Consider the following 21,798-nt stretch of genomic DNA (forward strand, 5'->3'; position numbering starts at 1 on the left):
TTAAAAAAAAGTGTTCTAGGGTTAGCGCTTATACTCGAGTCCTCAAATCCATTCTTTGCTAACTTTTATGCATGATATTACATAAACGCCCAACTTTGTTCTTTTGCATGTGGATTTCCAGTTGTCCCAGAACCATTGTTGAAAAGACTCTCCTTTCTCCATTGAATTTGCCTCTGTCAAAAATCGGTTGACTGTAAATGTAAGAGTTTTTTCTTCTGAACTCTCAGTTGTTCCATTGATCTGTCGACACACCAGTATAATACCACACTGCCTTTATTACTAGAGCTTTATCCTAAGTCCTAAAATTGGGAAGGTAAGCCCTTGAATTTTGTTACGTTTCAAAATCATTTTGGTTCTTCTGGGTCCTTTACATTCCCATATAAATCTTGGGATCAGATTATCTTTTTCTGGAAAAAAAAAAAGTCATCTGGGAAGTTGATAGGGGTTGTGTTGCATCTATACATTCCTTCTAAGATGGAAGAATTGCCATCTTGACAGTATTGAGTCCTCCAAACCATGAACATGGAATGTCTCTTCATTTATTATATATTTTTAATCTTTTCTCAGCAATGATTTATAGATTTCGGTATACAAGTATTGCAATTTTTTTGTTTTTATTTCTAAGTATTATTTTTTTGATGTTGCTATAACTGGAATTTTCTTAATTTCATTTTCAGCTTCTTTGTTGCTAGCATGTTGACTTTCGCACATTGGTTTTGTGTCTCATCCCCTTGTAGGTCAGTACTTTTGTGAGTTAGAGCCACCTATAGTGCCAACCAAGAGAATCAGAGGCTCCTCCGAGAGCCTGCTGGAGGGGCCTTCTGCCCAAGCACATCCAAGAATAAAGGTCACTTTACTAAAGGGTGGTGCATAAGCTCTTAAGCAACTCCAGTGAAAGTTCTTCCTTAAAACAACTGAAATCCACATCCCTGTACCCTCTGCCCACTGGTCTGGGTCTGCTCTCTGAGACGACCCCTTTCTTGAGACAAGACTGCATCCATCAGGCCCCTTCATTGTAGCTCCAGTGCAGAGACCAGACAGCCCTCCCTGGCCTGTTCATTGCAGGGCCCAGTGGGGCCACGACTTCCTGTCACCTGAATGTCATGGTCCCCTTTACTGCAGCCCAGCCCTGCACTGCTTTCTCAGTGGCCACATGATACCTTATCCCCCAAAATATGCTTTTATGTCAAAGGAGAGATGGAGCTTTGACGGATTTTAATGTTGCATATCTACTAATCTCTCTAGAACTTTTGGTAGGTTCCCTCAAATGGCAGAGGAATGGAGATAAATGGCACTCGCTCTAGGCTTACATTTAGAACTTTCTGAGCTCAGTGCTGCTGTGAATTTCTCTCAATCACAGTGTAAGGTTCCTGGTATAATAGCTCCCCAAGCTGGGAATGATGGTATGGTGTGCAACAACAAATAACGACTCACAGTGAGAAAAATTATTGTCCTTCAAAGTATCTCCCAGTCTCTCTAGTTATGGCCAGAGAAAATCTGTTAGTGCTGGTATGTCTATATTACTCTCTTTAACCTCTGTTAATCCACCCCTACCCCTACTCCCCAGTTTCTAAATGAAGAGCAAACCTTGGGAAAGAGCATAATTTAATAATACTTTGTTTTTCATTGCATATCATTTATGGCAAGTGGTACTGGTTTTCCATTTACAGTAGTGTTGTGAAATTGCCTTTCAAAATAAAGTAAAACAACTTGCGCTGGTGAGAAAAAGTATTCTCTAGAGGTGGTACAAAGCCGGCCAAGGCGAAGGTGGTTTGGGATATCCATCATGTGGGATACACTGGAGTGGTGCCATGAACTTGCTCCGTGATCTTGCCCAAGCGTGTCCCCTCCCTCCCCCCCCCCACACACACAGAGTTGCCGTGCCCTTCCATGGCAGCGTGTGACTGTGGACACTGACCGTGTGTGCTCGTGCCCTCCTGCAGGTGCGGCGGGCTGGGGCTGGTGCTGGCCAGCGCGGGCTTCGGCATGCTGACAGCGCCCATCATCGATCTGCACAACCAGAAAGGCTACTTCCTGCACCACATCATTTTTGCCTGCTGCACGCTCATCTGCATCATCTGCATCCTCCTGCTGCCTGAGAGCAGGAACCAGAGCCTGCCCGAGAACATCTCCAATGGGGAGCACTACACACGGCAGCCGCTCCTGCCGCACAAGAAGGGGGAGCAGCCCCTCCTGCTCACCAACGCCGAGCTCAAGGACTACTCTGGCCTCCACGACGCGGCCACCGCAGGGGATGGGCTGCCAGAGAATGCCACGGCCAACGGCATGAAGTCCATGTAGCTCTCAGCATGGCCTTCCCTGAAGGGGGGCGCTGTGGGCTCCAAGGGTTTGGGGCTGTTTGGGCACAGGTTTACAGACCAGGGACCGAACACGTGGCTGGGGGCAGGGAAACCCAATTCTGCTGCTGATGCCACAGATGGTAAGACTGTCAACTGGTGTGGGGAAACTCTGTCTTTCCAAGACTCTAAGGACCGTGTTTGAAGAAGCAGACTCTTTGGAAATAACCCTTTGGACTTTCTTTTCTGCCATGAAATGTTTGTATTTATTTTGGTCATTTTTACAAGAAGCACTTTATTCCCTTTTCCTCTGATCTCGAAACGGAACCACCTCCTTCGGAAGAGGGACACGGCCACCAAGGAGGACGCTGTAGGCAACCAGCGCAGTGGTCCTGGAGGTTACACGCCATCCTTGCCCAGCACCCCACAGAGGAGCCAGGGGTCGCTCCCTCTGGGCCCACTCCCCCCAAGGCCGCCTGCCTGTGTGCAGACTGACTGGTCGTGGAGCATCTCCATGACCACATTGTAGACAGAGTGAAATGTAAATGATTAGGTTTTTGCTAGAGAGTCTGTGTATGGTTTTTAAAGGGTTTTTGTGTGTGTGTGTTTGTGAGGTAAGAGCTTCTGTTCCATGTGTTGGGGGAAAGCAGCTCCCAGATGTCATTAAAACCAGCTTAGTCTTCCTTCAGGATCATCCTTTCGTACTTGACGCTGGAAGGTGTCTGGGGAAAAGTTTGGACATTTCACCAGAAATCCTAAACAATGAGTGGTACTACGGCCACAGTTCGCTGACGCAGGCTTGCCTGGCCGAGCTCACGACGAGCAACAGTGTGGAGACGTGAGACATGTTAACATGATCAGGAATCCTTCCCGGGTTTGGCTCCAGCAGGAAAGCGCCCCATTCACACTCAGCTTCTTGGCCAGCGCAACTTGAAAACAGGCTACTCTCTGAACTGAAAACCACTAGGGACATAACTGAAACAGACGCCTGAGGCAAACCCACAGGAGCGAGGGGTGCTCTCCCAGACACAGCCCGTCACCCACATCTCGAGCACACACCACCGCGTAGAGATCACCAGCCCGGACGACTGTCAGCTCTCACTGACCTCACGCTGAGAGACTGCGAAGCCTGTGGGAGCCACTGCCCCCTCCAGCCTGCCTTTGCCTGCTTCCTGCTTCCTGTCACTTCCGTCAGCACAGAGGGGGGCTTAGGGCAAGGAGTGGGAATCTCACAGGTGAGTCCACCTGACCTCCAGCCTCTTTAAAGCATCAAGACCAGTGGAGAGAAAGCAATAACTCACCAAAGTTCAACACCCATTCCCGATAGCCAAGGGTTTTCATTGTGTTCCTCATTTTTGTCCCAGACAGTGAAGGCTTCTTCCTGCCTTTCCAGGTCAGGCTTTCTCCGCCTGTCTGGGGGTACTTCAGAGGAACCTTGGAGGGCCTCCTCAAGGACACCCAGGGGGCCACTAAGAAACAACACTGGCGCAGGCAGGCACTGCCTTGTAGCAACACAGGCACCCGATTTTTTGGACAGCCTGGGTTCTTTCTAGAATTGTCCACCTCTGCACTCTGTGACATATGTCTTTGCTGTGAGCTGTGTTCTTCCAGGGAACTTGTGGCCTCGAGTCTGTGAAGCAACTAGGTGACTTCCAGCTGACAGCTGCTAGAACTCAAAAGGGCCAGAAAAGAGATTGCTATAACTTCCCCTTCTCCCTTTCCAGCTTTCCACCTGGCCTATTCTCAGTCCACCCACCTCTCTCCTCCAAAACTGCTAGACCCCAGTAGGAGCCCTCAGATGTGATAAAAACACTGCTGGGGAGGTGAGCAGACTTGCAGGCATGCGTGATTCCAGGGAGTCAACTGCACTGTGTCTGACTCATCACTAGTGCCTGGGGTGTCCAGCCTGCCTGCAAAGGAGGCCACCTGGGAAGCAGGCTGCCTGGGAAGGAAAGCCATCTGGGAAGGAGGCTGCCTGGGAAGGAGGCCATCTGGGAAGGAAGGCCACCTGGATGGAGGCCGCCTGGGAAGGAGGCCGCCTGGGAAGAAGGCTGCCTGGGAAGAAGGCCGCCTGGGAAGGAGGCCATCTGGGAAGGAAGGCCACCTGGGAAGGAAGGGCGCCTAGCAGTCTCTCCCCATTTCTACCTGCTTTGAGCCCAGCTCACCCAGGCCTTCCTTCATGTCGGTTAAGTCACTTTTGTTCCATGTTTCAATGTTAGTCTGCATTCACCTTAATTTAAAAAGAACTTTCTTTACATCTGTGCAGCCTTCACGTGCCAAACTTGTGACATACCTTTTGCCTTTTTTAGAGTACTTGCTACAAAGCCACCTGGCAGCAAGACCCATTAAGTCCAGGACACAACGTGTGCAGCAGTCAGGCCACGGGGCAGCTGGGGAGGCGGGAAGGAGCCAGTGAGGTCCCTGGGGCTGCTCCTGGCCGGGTACATGTCTGCATCCCTCACCCCAGCCCCGGGACACCTTGCAGTGCTGGGACAGCCCCCTTGCTGTCCTGCAGGACTCGAGCGTGTTCTCTCGCTGGTCACGTAGACCTTCTGTAAGAAATGTACTGAAGCTGTCATGTGCTGCCAGTAATCTCTATCCAGGAAGGCAGAGGCGAGGCACAGCACAAAGTCCTGTTCCTTGGTCTCTGAGCTCCATCTGACGTGACAACTACAAAAACTAGTCCAGCAGAGACAGCACTGTCGCTTCAGCGATCGGGACTAACTCATCATCCACTAGAAGAGAAGCTAGCGTGAGGACTGGGCTCTTGGGACCAAAGTCTGGCAGATGCGAAGGGGGCTGTCTTGCCAACAATCAGTGAGGTCTCAGCAAAGAGGTCCCACAGCTCTTCTCTCCCAGCAGCCTCAGGGTCAGGCTGAGCTCCTGTCCTGTTGCTGGTTCAGCTTAGGGATTTCTGAAGCTCTTGAGGAATGCCTTTACGAAACGGAGCCAAAGCAGAAAAGCTTCCGTGTGGGCTGAGCACTGGGAAATCCCGTACCAAGTGAGCAAGGCAGCAGGGGCCCACCGGAGCCTGATCCATCTCTGCATGGGTGGGGGCTGAGGCCACCAGCTCCCTGGCACCTGTCAGTAGTGTTTGTGGACTCCTCGGTCCTGTTTCCTTCGTCGTTAGTGAGGAAACACTTCTCAGGCACCTGCTATTCAAGTCCGCCCTCCCCACCACCTCCACCACCCCCACCCCCCACTGCCCGGGGAGACATCCCAAGGTACGTGCTCCAGCTCTCCTCCTCCTCTGCCACCCACTCGTGCATCCCGCTATCCTATCAGGGAGCTGTGATCCCCTTTCAATAAAAGTTATGCACAAATGTGAACACTTGAGACAGGGCTGGATATTTCATTTTGTTCTTTTCCAGAAGTCAACAAGAACACCACATGCACTAAATATTAGCACCCAAGACAAATAGGAAACAGTTTTAAATGCTTTGTTTTCTAAAAGAGTATAATCACTTTCAACTAGGGAAAAGGGGCTGGTAAGTTGGTTTCGCCACAGAACAGAAAGAGAGCAAAAATAAACCTCGTAAAGGAAGTAATTGCACTCAAACATTACCACTTCCTAGAGCCAAACAAGAAATGACTGAAGTGCCATTAAATGAACCGTGTGACCATCGCATCGCCCAGCCCCTAGGTGGCGCGCAGGTGCACGCACATGCTGGGGGAGCCCACACTTCAACTCTTTTAAAGGACACCTCACTTTAATGTATTGTGTGTTTTGGAAAAGCAGTACAGTGTGTTATGTCTAGTGGGGAATACTTCCCTCTGTCCTTCCTGCAACCCCAACATTTGAGGTTTCTCTGTAAGAACCGTGTTACTGTACATGTCGACCGGGATTACTCTGGAGGTGCTCATTCATAGCACAAGCCTAAATCGGGTTCTGAACTGTCGTTCAAAGCTAAACGTCTGCATGATGTCACATCTGTTGTACCTTTGGGGAAAATTTGTATGTAAATGTACAGAAATAAAAATGTTGCCCCATTAACAAATTTCCACTGGAATGTCTTCCCTACCTCATCTGATGGTATCCAATGAAGGGCATTTCACAACCATTGACTACAAAGTAATAAAAACTCTACCTGTTTATGCAGCTCTCACTGTCCCTACTTCAGCGCCTCTGTAAACCGAGTCTTTACTCTCACCCTGAGGGGACAGCGGGTGGCCTCTTACCTCGCTTGCAGGGTCCTAGTCTTAAAAGGCAGGCAGAGGCAGAGATTGGAGTAAACACAAACTGTTCACTTAGTGATATTCTCAAACCACCTGAGAAACGGGAGCCATCAGGAAATTGGAGAGTTCTTTTCTCTTGTGTGTCAATGTCCTATTCTGTGGCCTGACAGTCCCTAGAGAGGTCAAGAAATGACTCTCTTACACTGTGATTCTGGGAGGAAAGACTGATAACCCAAACTCTCTTTAATGTAGTATTTTTTAACAAGAAAACACTATTTCTTTAATAAAGTATTTATACCAAACTCTTCTCTCCATATCCCTGATTTTGTGTTACTCTTCTTAGGGGCCCACCGTGCTTGTAACCTACCATGTGGCCGAGGCCTTCGACATTAGCACAGGAAGTCTGCAAAGGAGGCAAGTGTCTTAAACCCCAGATCGGCTCCTCTCAAGTGCCTTTATGTCCTGGCCAGAGTGTACCCACCCCTGGTTGCCTACTAGCTCAGTATGAGACTTTTGCCACTGCATGAAACATGTTACAGGGCCCTCAACTATCTGCCTCTAGCAACAAAAGGGGCCCACATGGACCCTGAAGATTAGAAAATCCTTTGCCAGGGGTCCTCAACCCTGCCTCTGCAGAGCAACATTGTGGGGAGCTTTCCAACTCCACCAAAACCTGGGCCGCAGGCCATCTGAACCTCTGGGGAAGGTCAGGCGTGGGCAATCTGTGAAGGCCACCCCAGGGATTCAGATGTGAAGCTGGGGTTAGGAGCCACTGACCCATGAAATACTGGCTTTTAGAAAAGAGTGTGAAAGAAAATGTGTAGTGTGGGAAACTAGAAAGTCCAGAATCCACTACACGTGGCAGGCAGGAAAGGGCTACAGATCGAAGGTAGCCAAAGCAGGTTCTTCGGACTTGGCAGAAAAGAAAGTGATAGCAAGAAGAGCAAGGAGGAACTAAAGCATTTGGATCCATAAAAATGAAGTGGATAAATACAATAACTGACATCTAAATTGTGAGGGCACTCACAGAGTCTGCAAAACATGTAGGTGTACTTAATCCTAACAACAACCCAGTCAAGGCAGAGATTATTCTTGATTTACAGGTGAGGAAACAGGGCCCAGAGAAGTTAGAACTTCACCCAGTCCATAAATCCAGTGAGCAGTGTGAGGCAGGACTGGACCCAGGCCCAAGGGAGAACACGGCAGGAGGAGCCATGCTGGGAAAAGGCTCAGCCAGAATGGGACAGGAAGAACATAACGTGAAGCACAAAGACTTATTACCTTAATTCTAATTGGGAATGTACACAGCAGGGTCATAACTAATTTACCTCCTTCCTAAATTATCAGTTCCAACAAAATCCCTTTTTATTTTATTTTTAAAAAAATTTTTTTAACATTTATTCATTTTTGAGAGATGGAAAGAGACAGAGCATGAGTTGGGGAGGGGCAGAGAGAGAGAGGGAGACACAGAATCCGAAGCAAGCTCCAGGCTCTGAGCTGTCAGCACAGAGCCTGATGTGGGGCTCGATCCCACGGACCGTGAGATCATGACCTGAGCCGAAGTTGGACACTTAACCAACTGAGCCACCGAAGGGGCCCCAAAATCCCATTTTTTACCCCAGCTCCCTAGTACTGAGCGGTCACAAGGGGAACCCCACCTGCCCATTTTGCTTTTCTCCTCCCCCAAGCTGATCAATTGTAGCCTTTGGCCCACAAGCTGGTGAGCGGGAAGAAGGAAAGTTAGGAAGATTAACCCTTTAAAAACAAAACGTCAACACATACATGAACCTAATGACAAACAGTGAAATTCAATCCATTTATTTAAATGTACATTGTACATAAGTTACAAATCCTCACTTCTGCCACTCTGCCTAGAACTTTTCCGGAAAAGCCTCCATTTCTTCCTTGATCCTGTTTTCTACGAGTAATGCGAAGTTACTGTCCGTGTTTTGAAGGTTATAGCTGACAAACACTTGTTTGTTGGTCTTCCTGGCTAAAAAGAGAAAACATTGGCACAGACGTGACTGAAAAGCCTGGAGGCTGTGTGCACCTCACACCTACCTCACAGCAGAGAGATGCCTGGGACAAGACAGCGAGGTCGCAGGGAGAGAAGGTGGATCTAATCTGAAATGCTCTTCCCCAGCAGCGGCCACAAATGCAGACTACAGTCATTGAGACCCCCTCCTGCTCTCTGCCACAGTGGTTCTCCAAGCATGGCCCCACCTCAGCAGCAGCACCTGAGAGCTTGTTAGAGCTGCAGATTCTCAGGCCCCCATCCGGGAAGCAGGGGGTGGGGCCAGCAACCTGCTTCACAAGCCCTCCAGGGGATCCAAGCGCTAATCCACTATTCTACTTAAAAAGTTGGTTTTTTTGTGGGGTTTTTTTTCACTTTTTTAAAATACAGATAATACCAAAGTATTTAAAATACTTAATTTCTCCTTCAGTACCACCCTCTCTACCAATTCCAGTCTTTTCCCAGGGATAATCCTGGGGCTACATTTCTGTACATTTATATAACACACACTTACATGCACATATTGTGTGCATATACACACAAATGTAGGACTTTCAATTTGATGTTGAAGAGACATTTTGACCCTTTCTACAGAACCAACAGTTGGGATGTACTGCTCCAACTACAAAAATCAAGCACAGTCACATGCCCACAATCAGAAAGACCTATCCTGAAGACAATTCAGGCAGTAAGCCTAAACCAGTTAAATATCGACCACACCAGTGATGACGCCTCCTCACTCAACCTGGCCTCACCACACACACAGGGCAAGTGCAAACTCCTACTCCCCACAGAGACACCCACCTGCCCTCCCCCAGCCCACAGACATCAGATGACCATGCCAGCCCTGTGATCAAAGGTGAAAACACGGTGAGGTGAGGTGAAGTGAGGTGAGGTGAGGTGAGGTGAGGTGAGGTGAGGTGAGGTTGGCATCTGTCAAGTCACAGCCCACTCGGCCTACTCTTGTTCGGTGGCAGGAAATTCCTTGTCCCCAGAAGGGGGGAGGGGGGGGCAATCACTCTACTTGCTCAGACAGGCTCTTACAGGGAGCAAAACTATCTGCCTGCACTGTTCACCCAGCAGACCCAGCTGTGCCCTCTGTGCTGCACAGAATAAGGGCGTCCCCATGCACACCAAAGCCCTCCAATGTTTCTGGGGTTACTCTGAACCCACTAGATCTTCTCTTTTTCTACTTCCTTTCATCCTCCATATAAGATACCATTTCAGGGAGCGCCTGGGTGGCTCAGTCAGTTAAGCGTCCAACTTCGGCTCAGGTCATGACCTCACAGTTTGAGTTCAAGCCCCATGTTGGGCTCCACAATGACAACTCAGAGCCTGGAGCCTGCTTCAGATTCTGCCTCCCTCTCTCTCTCTGCCCCTCCCCGCTCATGCTGTGTCTCTCTCTCTCTCTCTCTCAAAAATAAATAAACATTTTAAAAAGTTAAAAACAAACAAACAAACAAAAAAAGATACTGTTTCAGGATGCTTCTCTCTTCTCATTACCCCTCTACACAAGCAATGTATTTTCAACGGCAGGGTCCAGACCTAAGCTCGAGATGACCAGAACAGGGAAGGGCAGTGCTGGACAGCCCCCTGGTGACCCCAGCACCAGTGCATCACCAGACCCAGCCACATCATACCACTGACTTTTCCAGCTTTTTCTGTGTGCCTGTCCTTGCTGGGACTCAGGACTCAGGACTGCCAGGTTTTGCTGATAACAAGGCAGGAGGGACCCTTCGTTAATATCTGAGTTTAATAAGTTGGTGAGGACTTATTTTGTCTATGTTCTGTCACAATTTATACAGATTATTATAAATTGATGGAAACCACATAGGAAAAATATTTGTTAAAATTTGCACAAAACTAAAAAAAAAATAATAGTTTGTTGCGTACAAACTGCTCCTAGGCTTTCATCTCAAGGGTACCCTTGGGCCCATCTTACTTTATTGGCATAAACAATTTATTCGTGGCACAGCAAACAAGCCCCCGCCATCCTCTACCAGAATCCGTCTCTCACACTGGGGTGATCCTATAAACATGAACACTCTCCCACGTCTTCGTCTGACCAGGCAGGGCATGCAATGGTCTATATGATATTACGTGTGTCAGCCCTTCAACGCTGGTAAACACAGAGTGATGCACGTAGAAGCCAAGGGGCATCTTGTCGTCAACTAACTTCACGTGGTTCAGAAAAAAAATAGTATCAACACAGGGAATGAGAGCAACTGGGAATCTAGGCGAAGGCTAAGCAGAAATTCCCTGTATCTTTGGGGCAAATTTTCTGTAAATGTAAAATTACTTCCTAATAACAAGTTACCAGAACTTACTAGTTTGGTTACTAGCGCACACTAGTTAGTAGCCAGGTTTCTCTAAAAAGGTACAGTAGATGTTCCTAAAATGCCACAGCTGCCCTCGTGGTTGGCCCTCCTCACACACAGAACTCAGAGTGGCAAGTCTAGAATGACCAGTCCTCACCCTGCCCCCTCCTCCCCCTCCCCCCCTCCAGTGTGTGGCTGTGCTGTTCACCCAGCTGCCTCCCTGAGTGACCAGCATATAAACTTCCACTAAGCTGGGATAGGTTGATAGAAATGTCAGTACCACTAAACCAGAAGCTTCTTAAAGTCAGGACCCAGACCTCAGCCACTGTACACCCCAGCACCAGGACATAGGGCCCCATAATGGGCTCTGGAACCAAACTGACAGGGAGCACTGGTGAACACGATGCCCGAGGAGGAGACAGAGGTTGCCCGGCTGTCCCATGTCTCCAGGTGCGCTGGGAGACGTGGCGACTGAGCACTGGCAGAAGGCAGAACACATACCACCCTGACCCCAACTACCTGGGTATTTCCAGAAAGTATGTGTTTGGGGCCCGGGAGAGGGTGGCGCTTTTAACCTCTCATTCTTGCTCACCACCCTCCATGCCACACTCAGGTCAGGCCAGCCTCCCCTCTTGCGATCTCTGAACAAGGACAATCCCTCCTGTGCAGTGATGGCAGGCGGCTGCCCGGGGTCTCCTGAGTCACCAGGCGGCTACCCGGAGCCACTGCCTGATAGGTACCGTGGGCACCACTCACACTCTCCTCCCACGAGGAGGTAATGTGTTTACAGGAGGGAACTGAATCACCTTGTCATTCATCAGCTTGCACAGCAGCCGAGGCATGACGTGGGAGGCCCTTAAGAACATGCTGGCCCTGAGACAGTGGTCATGGTCAAGGGCATGGACAAGCCCTCCTTAAAGAAGACATCTGTGCTCATCTCTCAATATAAGGATTCTTTCCTTCTAAAGTCACCGGCCTCATGGTTCCATTAAACAGTGAGGTCCCCTGGGGCGCCTGGGTGGCACAGTCGGTTAAGCGTCCGACTTCAGCCAGGTCATGATCTCGCGGTCCGTGAGTTCGAGCCCTGCGTCGGGCTCTGGGCTGATGGCTCAGAGCCTGGAGCCTGTTTCCGATTCTGTGTCTCCCTCTCTCTCTGCCCCTCCCCCGTTCATGCTCTGTCTCTCTCTGTCCCAAAAATAAATAAACGTTGAAAAAAAAAAAAAAACAGCGAGGTCCCCACCCAGCTGCTCCTGCAGCACCAGCCGTGGGCACGTACCTAAGCGCTGGGCAAGGCCAGAGGAGGTCGTATCAGAAGTGTCTCCGAGGAGGGAGGTAGACACGGGGATGGAATCCTAAAAAGAAACAAAGAAAACAATGCTGCTTCTCCATCGGCCAAACTTCTGTAGCTTCTAATTCATCCTTCCTGGCAGTGGCAGGTTCTGGTAGGTTAGACACTTTTACCAAGAGGAGGAAGGTCTGGCATCTGTGTCAACAGCCAGGTCGGTTGACCCTCTACTGTATGTGATGTCACAGAGCTAGGACAGACGAAGAGCAGTCACTTGAAGCTGGCATCACAGTGCTGTTAATAAGCTATATGACTTACTTTACACAAAAGGCTTGTTTTAGGGTTGGAAGCCCCAAAGCATGCTGAAGGGCAACATTACCACCAAGAGATCATTAAGGGCACAGAGGAAAGCTCGTCACAGAGTCTGGGTGCCACTGCTACCAGGTCCCTCTAGCCCGCAAGTCAGGCATCAATGGAGAAGGCAGGACGCCAATCTCCTCATCCAGACCTGTAAGAGAGCACACGGCTCCATGCCCCTGAAAGGGTCTACGCTCTTCAAGGTCAACAAGGGCCCTATGAGTTTGCAAAAGGACATCAGTCATCAGGGTCCAAATAACGAATAAAGGAACATCAGATTATGTTTGGCCAATCCTCATTTCAGATAAGAAGCAATAAAACTAAAGATAAATAAATGTGGCCCTTCTGAAATTTAGAAGAAATCTTACTTCCAACTACTTTGGGGTTTTGCTTGTTTATTTTGAGAGAGAGAGAGAGAGAGAGAGAGAGAGAGAAAGTGGGAGGGAAGGAGGGAGGGAGGGAGGGAGGGAGGGAGGGAGGGAGGGAGAGAGAGAGAGAATCCCAAGCAGGCTCCACACTGCCAGCCCAAAGTTCAATGAGGGGCTCAAACTCATAAACCAGGAGATCATGACCTGAGCCGAAATCAAGAGTCGAACGCTTAACTGACTGAGCCACCCAGGCGCCCATCCAATTACTTTTGGAAGTAACTCCCTTTACCATTAAACTTCCTACCTAGCTTAGGAGAAAAAAAATCACTAACTTATAATATGGTCAAACTTACTTCTATCAAAATATTAGACTTCTAAAAGAAACAGCCTCAGTACAGAGGCAAGATTTTTACAAGAATAAGCTTCTACCACCAAAGGCTCTGGGGTTGGTGCCCATCCCCCCACACTGTCCAGGTAGAGACAGGTGAACTGAACAAACACCTGCTGTGTGCCAGATACTGTGAGTAAAGCATGGATCAGAGACTGCTCTTTGTCTCCTAGGGGTTCAAAGTCACTACAAAAGGAGAGAGAACTTGTTCAGGTCTATAAGAGATGATCAAAAAACACAGGGTAAGAACAAAAGCATTTACTGCAAGCTTTTTTGTTGAAAAGATAACAAAAACATGATCTTAATGAATATGCTGTTTACAAAGTTCAAGTTCAACATTCAGCTCTATGCTAATAGTATCTAAACTCTAGAAAATCTACCTTAACAAGGTGGTCATTTCCCACCAAAAACAAAACTAAAAACTCCATATTGTTACCCTTAGTACTTCGTTATTTCCAAAATCATACTGCACCCAACTGGTCTCCCAGGCACACATAGGCCTAGACAGTTTTACTGTGGATGGGGCACCAAGTGGGCCCAACACATGCTAAATTACCTGAGCAAATAGGGCCCCATGTCCCCTCTTCCCTGGTCTCAGGCCAGCCTCCATCATGTTGGGGGAATCTGTATCACCCTTGTTCTAAAGCCTCTCGTGGTGCCACAAACAGACCACGTGGGGCCAGCTGGAAGAAAAGCAGGGCATGTGATTTTGTTCTAGATGGTCTTGTCTTGTGTGTGGGGGTAGAGGGGAAAGGGAGGAGGGAGGAGACATCACAGACCCTTTGGTGCCATCCTCCACGCATGGGCCAACAACAACCTCTTCCTAGGAAGGGCCAGAGGGTAAATCGTTTAGGTTTTTGTCGTTGTTGCTTTTTTTAAATGTTTCTATTTATTTTTGACAGTGAGAGAAACAAAGCACGAGTGGGGGAGGGGCAGAGAGAGAGGGAGACAGAATTTGAAGCAGGTTCCAGGCTCTGAGCTGTCAGCACAGGGCCCGATGAGGGGCTAGAACTCATAAACCACGAGATCACGACCTGAGCTGAAGTCTGACACTTTACCGACTGAGCCACCCAGGCGCCCCTAAATCATTTAGTTTTTTATGGAGAAGGTCCAGTTGTAACTGTTTGATGCTGCTATCAAATTACAAAAGCTCTGACAGACATTACTGAATGGATGGGCAGATCTATGTTCCAATAAAACTTTGTTACAAAAGTAGACTGGCAGCAGGCCAGCCTGTAGGTCCTGGTTTGCCAAGCCCTATTCCACAGAAATCCTGTGTTTCCTGCTGTAAGCTATGGTCTACACTTCTCTCCGGTTGGCTGGGTGCTCTGTTCCTGAAAGACAATGTACAGGTACACAAGGTGGCCAATAAGTGGGGAATGAATTTCTGACAGGTCTGGTAACTGAGACTGGCCCCTTTTCCTTTTCCTACCTGATCTTCGTGGAATGTGAGTTTCCATTTGAGAAAATACACCCTTCTAGGAACTATGACTACCAAATGGTCAGACTGCCAAACTGCACCAAAGCAGCCCACAGGAGGAATCCTGAAATTGACTCAAGGAAGCAATGCCTGGTTTTACTAATGAGCAGTCCTGGCTCCCATGTGACCCACAGCCTAACCCACTGTCTATGACTATAGCCTTAGGACTATGAAAGAAGGAGGTTCCAGGGCACCACAAGCTCCAAACACACCACCGTATCCATCACCCTGTGCCCCCGCAGACCCTCTACCTCTCCCCTCCAATGAAAGAAGACATGGAACTGCCACTTGCACAAAGGCCCAGCTGCGGGTACCCACCAGAAAAGAAATCAAAGAAAACCCACCCAGGAAAAGAACAGCAAGAAGGGAAAGGGCAGAAGAAGGACACTGTGTGAAGACATCCAGAGGTCCCATTCAGAGGCTGTCTCCTTCCCGAAGCCTTGCCCAGGTCCTGCCTGATGGCTCTCTCCTCTGATTGCCCACCACCCCAAGGGCTCCTTAGAGATTACAATCCTTACAGTCTGCCAGGGTGCAGGTTACTACTGGTAGCCCTCCCTAGCAAACCCAGAGTTCCTCCAGGGGGGCCTCATTGTTTCATTCAGCAATGATTTAATGAGCAGCTTGCCAGGCTACTCCTAAACCAGACAAACCTCACCTCCACCATGGATACTGACAATAAACTGCAGAGGAAGCAACATTGGGGCATGCCCATGTACTAAAGCAGGGAGGAAGGCGGTAGCAGGGGAGCTCTACCTACAGCTGAGCCTAAAGGGTTACTGTAAAGTCTCTGACCTGTACTCTGAGGTTACCTCTTGAAAGGTCTGCGGCAGAAGGATGACAGTATCTGATTGCCGTCTGCTGCCCTGCAGGGAACTAGCCACATGGCAGTGTTGTGGGCTGAACTGTGTCCTCCAAAAAGAAAAGTCCACATCCTAACCCTTAGCACTTGTGAATGTGACTTTACTGGAAATAGGGTCTTTGCAGAGATGTAAGTTAAGATGAGGTCATAATGGAATAGGGTGGACCCTTAATCTATTATGACTGGGGTCTTTACAAGAAAACACACAGAGAAGATGGCCAGTGACACCACAGGCAGAGATCTGAGTGATGAAGCCACAAGCCAAGGAATTGCCCCCAACACCAGAAGATGGGAGAGGCATGGGAAGATCTGTCCCTACGAGCCATCAGAAGGAACCAGCCCTGCCGACACCTTGACTTTGGACTTCTGGCCTCCAGAACTGTGAGGGAATAGATCTTGGTTGGTTTAAGCCCCCCAGTTTGTGGCACTTTGTCACAGCAGCTCTAAGAAATGAACACAAACAGCAAAGGGGGAATCAGGCTAGGAGGAAAGGAGATGCTCCGGGCTTCACCGAGGGCAGGCTGGAAAGGAGGTGAGAGGTGTGTAAGCAACCTTTTAGGCAACCAACTTGAACAATGGAAACCTGAGTAAGATAGAAGGGCCCACAGTGCCCTCCAACCCCTTGGCTGAATACAAACAGGCCCATTAGGTGACCCACCTCAAAATATCCTTAAGTCCTAGCTGACCAATGGGTGAGTTACTTACACTTGGGCACAGGTGTTGGAGAAGTAAATAAAGTACACCAAAGATGGCCAAAGGAACTAAAACAAACTCTGGTCTCTAGCTTAGAGACCCCTCCTCCAGGTTCTTCTTCCTTTGCTGTGTGCACGAAAACCCCCACAGATATGGAAGCTGGCGGCTATAAATTACCCTCCTCACTTGCATTCCGGGCTCAGACCTTTGGAGAAACAGTCTCCTCTGAGAACACTCGTGTGAAATAATTATCTCCAATCCACAAAGATCTCCTAGTGCCGCTTGGTTTTTCCGCCAGGGTTCCAGGCTGGTTCCGTAACACAGGTACCAAAAAAGGAAAATTCCATTAGAACCCACACCCCCTCAACTACAGCCCCTCACCACTGCCTCCAGGCAGTCTCTCCCTTGCTGTCCTTCCCCCAGCTCCCTTGCGGTGTATTCAATAAACTTCTACCTCCTTTGTTCTGCCTTGGGTGAATTCTTTCACTGACCCAGCCAGGCCAACAGGGTGGTTGGATTCCCCCTATGTGTTGATGGACGGCAGTGCCTACAGATTCACTGACACTCGCCATGGGGAGAGTGGGAGAGTAATCAAGATTCGAATGGAGTTTCCACAACAACAGATGGGCTAGCTGTGAAAGAAGCAGGTCTTAGGGAAGAGGTTAAGAGTTAGGTCTTACTTTTCTAAAGAAAACATCCAGATAGCCAACAGGCACATGAAAAGATGCTCAATGTCACTCCTCATCAGGGAAATACAAATCAAAACCACACTCAGATATCACCTCACTCCAGTCAGAGTGGCTAAAATGAACAAATCAGGAGACTATAGATGCTGGCGAGGATGTGGAGAAACGAGAACCCTCTTGCACTGTTGGTGGGAATGCAAACTGGTGCAGCCATTCTGGAAAACAGTGTGGAGGTTCCTCAAAACATTAAAAATAAATCTACCCTATGACCCAGCAATAGCACTGCTAGGAATTTACCCAAGGAATACAGGAGTGCTGATGCACAGCAGCACTTTCAACAATAGCCAAATTATGGAAAGAACCTAAATGTCCATCAACTGACGAATGGATAAAGATGTGGTTTATATATACAACGGAATACTACTTGGCAATGAGAAAGAATGAAATCTGGCCACTTGTAGCAACATGGATGGAACTGGAGAGTGTTATAAGGGAAATAAGTCAGGCAGAGAAAGACAGATACCCTATGTTTTCACTCATATGTGGATCCTGAGAAACTCAACAGAAGACCAAGGGGGAGAAGGAGGGGAAAAAAGTTACAGAGAGGAAAGGAGGCAAACCATAAGAGACTCTTAAATACTGAGAATAAACTGAGGGTTGATGGGGGTTGGGGGGTAAGTGGGTGATGGGCATTGAGGAGGGCACCTGTTGGGATGAGCACTGGGTATTGCATGGAAACCAATTTGACAATAAATTTCATATTTTAAAAAAAAGCAGCACCTTAGAAGTAGTGGGGGGGGGGGTTGGGCGGGGAAGAAGGAGTTGGATCTTAAAATATGTCTAGTGTGAGATGCCTATCAGATTTTCAGGTGGAGACACAGGAGTCCGAGGTCTGTACTGGAAACAAAGAAAATTAGGTGTGTTCAATACAGAGATGGCAGGAAAACTAAGAGGTGGATACCATCCTCTGGGAGGGGGAGTGTGACCAGACAGAAGTCCCACGACAAAGCCCTGAACATTCCAACTACTGAGCGGGGCTCGAGGAGCCAGCAGAGGGGCTCCCGCCTTAAAGATAGAGGAGGAAGGGATAGGCGGGGATCGCCTGGGGGCCCACGCCCGGCCGACGGCATTCGGCTCCCCACGGATGGTGCAGGCCAGAACCCCGGTTCCTTAAGACATCACAGGAAGAGTTCCGGAGAGCCCCGAGGCCCCCTGGGCCCAGGAAAGACTGAGGGCACAAGTAGGGAACCACAACCCCCACTATTCCGGGCGGGCACCAGGCGCGTGCCTGGACCCTCAGTCACCTTGCCTCCCAGCCCCCGCCCCCATACCCGCCCGACCCCTCGCACCCCAACCTTCCACGCCGGCCGGCATTCCCAGTCCTTCCCCCAGCCTCCGCCCCCTCCCGACCCGCACTCACGTAGCGATTGCACATGGCCACCGCGAGGTTGCGCAGGTGAGGCGTGGCCCCCACCCACAGGAAAAGCGAGTCCGTCAGCCGCATGACGTGGAAGTGGACGAGCTGCTCCCACAGCCTCGCGCTGAAGTTGTGCAGGGAGACGTCCCCGCCAGCGGCGGCCGGCGGCCCGTCCATGCCGCCCGGCGGGCCCACGCCCGCAAACGCCGAGACTCCGGTCCCGCTGCCGTCGTCGGCCGGGCCAGACCCGAGCAAGCGAGCGACGAGAGGTCGAGCGCGCTTTCGCTTTCGGTCCGGGGAGGAGGCGGGGCTAGCCCGGGACGTAGGCGGGGCCGGGAGTGGGCGGGGGCGGGCGGCTAGAAAACGCCGAGTAGGCCGGGCCCTGGCTGCGCTGTCTCGCCGGCCTCTCCCGGCGCCCGGGTCTGCTGAAAACCCGCGGTCCTCAGCAGCAGGGGCTGGGCCCGTGTCCGGCGGTGACCTTAGGGAGTCCGCGGGCGCCTGGCAGAACCCGCCCTTGCTTGTTCCTTCCCTCCTTCACCCCAATTAGTGTTCGATGAGTAGCATTCAAGGGCTGGAGCTAGCTGCCTCGTCTTCCCAAGTCCCGACTCACAGCCCTTCGGAGACAACCACTTTTAAATTAGTGCCTTAAGCGCTCATAGCGCAGCCGCCTCCCCTCACACGTCTTAGGTTTGGTTTACCAAAATCCTCCTCCCCTAGCAGCCCTGTACCTTCAGGGAAGCCTTGAATGCAGCTAGGCTTTGAGAAAGGCAGCAATATTGGGAGAAAGCCTCTAAAAGTTGAGTCAACTAAATTGGCAGGAGGCTGGGCTGGAACTCTTGATTGAACTCAGACCCCCTGAGGTTTGTAGTCTTGGGCAAGCCTGGGCCTTGGGGTGACCTTTTAACCTTTCTGAGACTCAGCTTCCTCGTAGGCAAAACGAAAATGAGAATAGGTAACTTTCAGAGGAGTAGAACACATGAGTCTCTATGTAGGAAGCACCATCAATGTTGGCCATTATAACGCCTGCTAAAGAACGCGTTAATTGGACATTGCAGAGTTGAAATAAGGAAGCCTGCAATATAAGAGAATGTTTATGGTAAAAGCAAGCAGGACCCATTTTGTCAGATTCTGTTACAACAGGCCCTTGGGTTTTACATCAAAACTATCAGAGTCCAGGGGTGCCTGGGTGGCTCAGTCGGTTGGGCGTCCGACTTCAGCTCAGGTCAGGATCTCGCGGCCAGTGAGTTCGAGCCCCGCGTGGGGCTCTATGCTGACAGCTCAGAGCCTGGAGCCTGTTTCGGATTCTGGGTCTCCCTCTCTCTCTGACCCACCCCGTGCATGCTCTGTCTCTCTCTGTCTCAAAAATAAATAAATGTTAAAAAAAATTAAAAATAAAAAAAAAAACTATCAGAGTCCTACTTTTTAAATCTCTAATAGGTCTCAGTTGACTAAATTGAAATTTAAAAGGTTAAGTACTGGGGTGCCTGGGTGGCCCAGTGGTTTAAGCATCTGACTTCTGTTCAGGTCATGGTCTCAGAGTGCCTGAGTTTGAGCCCCCATTGGGCTCTCTGCTATCAGCACAGAGCCTGCTTCAGATCCTCTGTCTCATTCTCTCTGCCCCTCCCCTGCACGCCCTCTCTCTCTCAAAAATAAGTAAACGTTAAAAAAAAATAAAAGATTAAGTATTTTTACAGGTCTATTCTATTTGCTAATTAGCAATGATGCACTATAATAATTAACTTTCAGGTCAATTTTTTAAACAGCTTTATTAAGATATAATTGACATACAATAACTACCCATATTTAAAGTGTATATATTGAAGTTTTGACACATGTACAACCAGTGAAACCATGGCTACAATCAAGATAGTGAACATGTCCATCAGCCCCGGAGGTTTCCTCAAGCCCCTCTTTAATCCTTCCTGCTGCCCATGACCACTAATCTGCATTTTGTCACTACAGATTAGTTTGAATTTTCGAGAGTTTTAGATAAATGGAATCATAGAGTATGTACAATTATTTTTGTCTGCCTTTTCACTCACCATAGTTACTTTGAGATCCATCCATTGTTGTGTGTATCAATAGTTCATTTCTTTTCATTGCTGAGCAGTATTCCATCGTATGGCCACACCATTCTTTGTTTATTCCTTCACACACTGATGCTCATTTAGGCTGTTTCCAGTTTGGGGCTATTACACTAAAGCCGTTACCCACATGCTTTCATTTCTCATATATAAAGACCTAGGAGTAGAATGGTTGTATCATATAGTAGCTGTATGTGTAACCTTTTAAGAACCTGACAAACTGTTTTCCATAGTGATTATACCATTGTATATTCCCATCTGTGTATGGAGTTCTAGGTCCTCCACATCCCCATCAAACAGCAAGGACCATGCCAACTACTTGATATAATCAAGATTGTTCATTTTAGTCATTCTAAGTGGAATGTAGTGGTATCTCATTATGGTTTTAATTTGCATTTCCTTAATTACTAATGGACCTCAGTTTATACTTCACGCCATGCACAAAAACAAACTCAGAGTGGTTCATAGACCTAAACATAAAATTTAAAACTATAAAACTTCCAGAGGAAAATGTAAGAGGAAACCTTTGTGACCTTTAATTAGACAAAGATTTCATAGATACAAGAAAGCATCATGAAAGAAAGCAAGATCCATAAAAGAACAAATTGGTAAATGGAACCAATGGAGCAGATGATCTCACCACATCTCACCTCTAACACCCTCTAATGCTTCATCCCCTAGACAACAAACAATTTTTAAAATGAAAATTTATATCTAAGGAATCCAGAAGAACTGTCTGGAGAAATTGGGCAACTAGTTAATAGCCTGTTGCCTCGATGCTCTCCTCCACACGCACCCAGCACAGGTGGAAGAGAACCCCTCTCTGCACCCACGTCAGGGTACTGAGCACCCCTGGGGAAACCACCTGACCCAGCAGGTGAGGGTCACAGTCCCCCATGGCCCTCAACATCAGTTGCCCCTCAAACATTACCCTGCAGTCCCTAGACTGTGTCCTCTCTCATTTATTCTAAAGACTATTCTCCTCAAGCCTTAACCCTATCCGAGCTCAAGTTCACCAGATAAGCTGCCTCTAATTTTACAAAGAAAACAGAGGTTACTCTTATCTTCATCTGACCTCATTCTTGCCATCTTCTCCTCCCTCCATTACAGTGAGTTTCTCCTCCCCTGTCAAAGGTTAATCTATCCACCTGTACTCTGAACCTGTCTTTCTCCACATCCTCAAGAATTCTGTCAACTTTGGTGGCTTCTCCAAAGGGTCAGTGGTGGGCTCTGAGATGTACAACCCAGATCCCCCTTCAGGAAAGGACTTGTCTCAGCTGCTGGAAAAGTTGTTAGCAGAAAGTCTCCTATTGTCACCTCTTTTGGAGTTTGAATACCCCTCCCAGGGCAGCTCACATCCAATGACTGATGGAGGT

The 21,798-nt window shown here is 48.8% G+C and overlaps 2 protein-coding genes and 1 long non-coding RNA gene across 6 annotated transcripts in view; 2 read left to right on the forward strand and 1 right to left on the reverse strand.

Annotated features, from left to right (window-relative positions):
- The window catches only part of SLC22A23 (solute carrier family 22 member 23), a 183,013-nt gene extending 176,617 nt beyond the window's left edge, over nt 1-6,396 (forward strand). For 2 of the 3 annotated variants that reach the window (XM_023253717.2, XM_023253718.2), the window contains one exon: nt 1,944-6,396. In XM_023253717.2, the coding sequence (XP_023109485.1) occupies nt 1,944-2,301 (358 nt within the window). In that variant the 3' untranslated portion in view covers nt 2,302-6,396. The remainder of the gene's footprint in view (nt 1-1,943) is intronic. The other variant, XR_006597609.1, reaches the window with a different exon arrangement.
- Nucleotides 6,397-8,275: 1,879 nt separating this feature from the next.
- PSMG4 (proteasome assembly chaperone 4) lies at nt 8,276-18,640 on the reverse strand. Of its 2 annotated transcripts, XM_023253719.2 has the most exons (4): nt 18,342-18,640; nt 12,267-12,340; nt 12,082-12,157; nt 8,388-8,466 (listed from the first exon to the last, which is right to left on the reverse strand). In XM_023253719.2, exons 1-3 carry the CDS (start codon nt 18,513-18,515, stop codon nt 12,082-12,084), a joined length of 324 nt encoding a protein of 107 aa, XP_023109487.1. In that variant the 5' UTR covers nt 18,516-18,640; the 3' UTR covers nt 8,388-8,466. The 2 variants fall into 2 exon arrangements, with proteins under 2 accessions (XP_019685878.2, XP_023109487.1); XM_019830319.3 differs by lacking the exon at nt 12,267-12,340 and having other exon boundaries at nt 8,276-8,466; nt 18,342-18,598.
- On the forward strand, nt 14,262-16,695 carry LOC109499594. Its single transcript, XR_006597610.1, has 2 exons — nt 14,262-16,074; nt 16,327-16,695. It is a non-coding gene; the product is annotated as an uncharacterized LOC109499594 (long non-coding RNA).
- Nucleotides 18,641-21,798: the final 3,158 nt, after the last annotated feature.

Source organism: Felis catus, chromosome B2 (assembly GCF_018350175.1).
Source record: "Felis catus isolate Fca126 chromosome B2, F.catus_Fca126_mat1.0, whole genome shotgun sequence".
Classification (NCBI taxonomy): Eukaryota; Metazoa; Chordata; class Mammalia; order Carnivora; family Felidae; genus Felis; species Felis catus.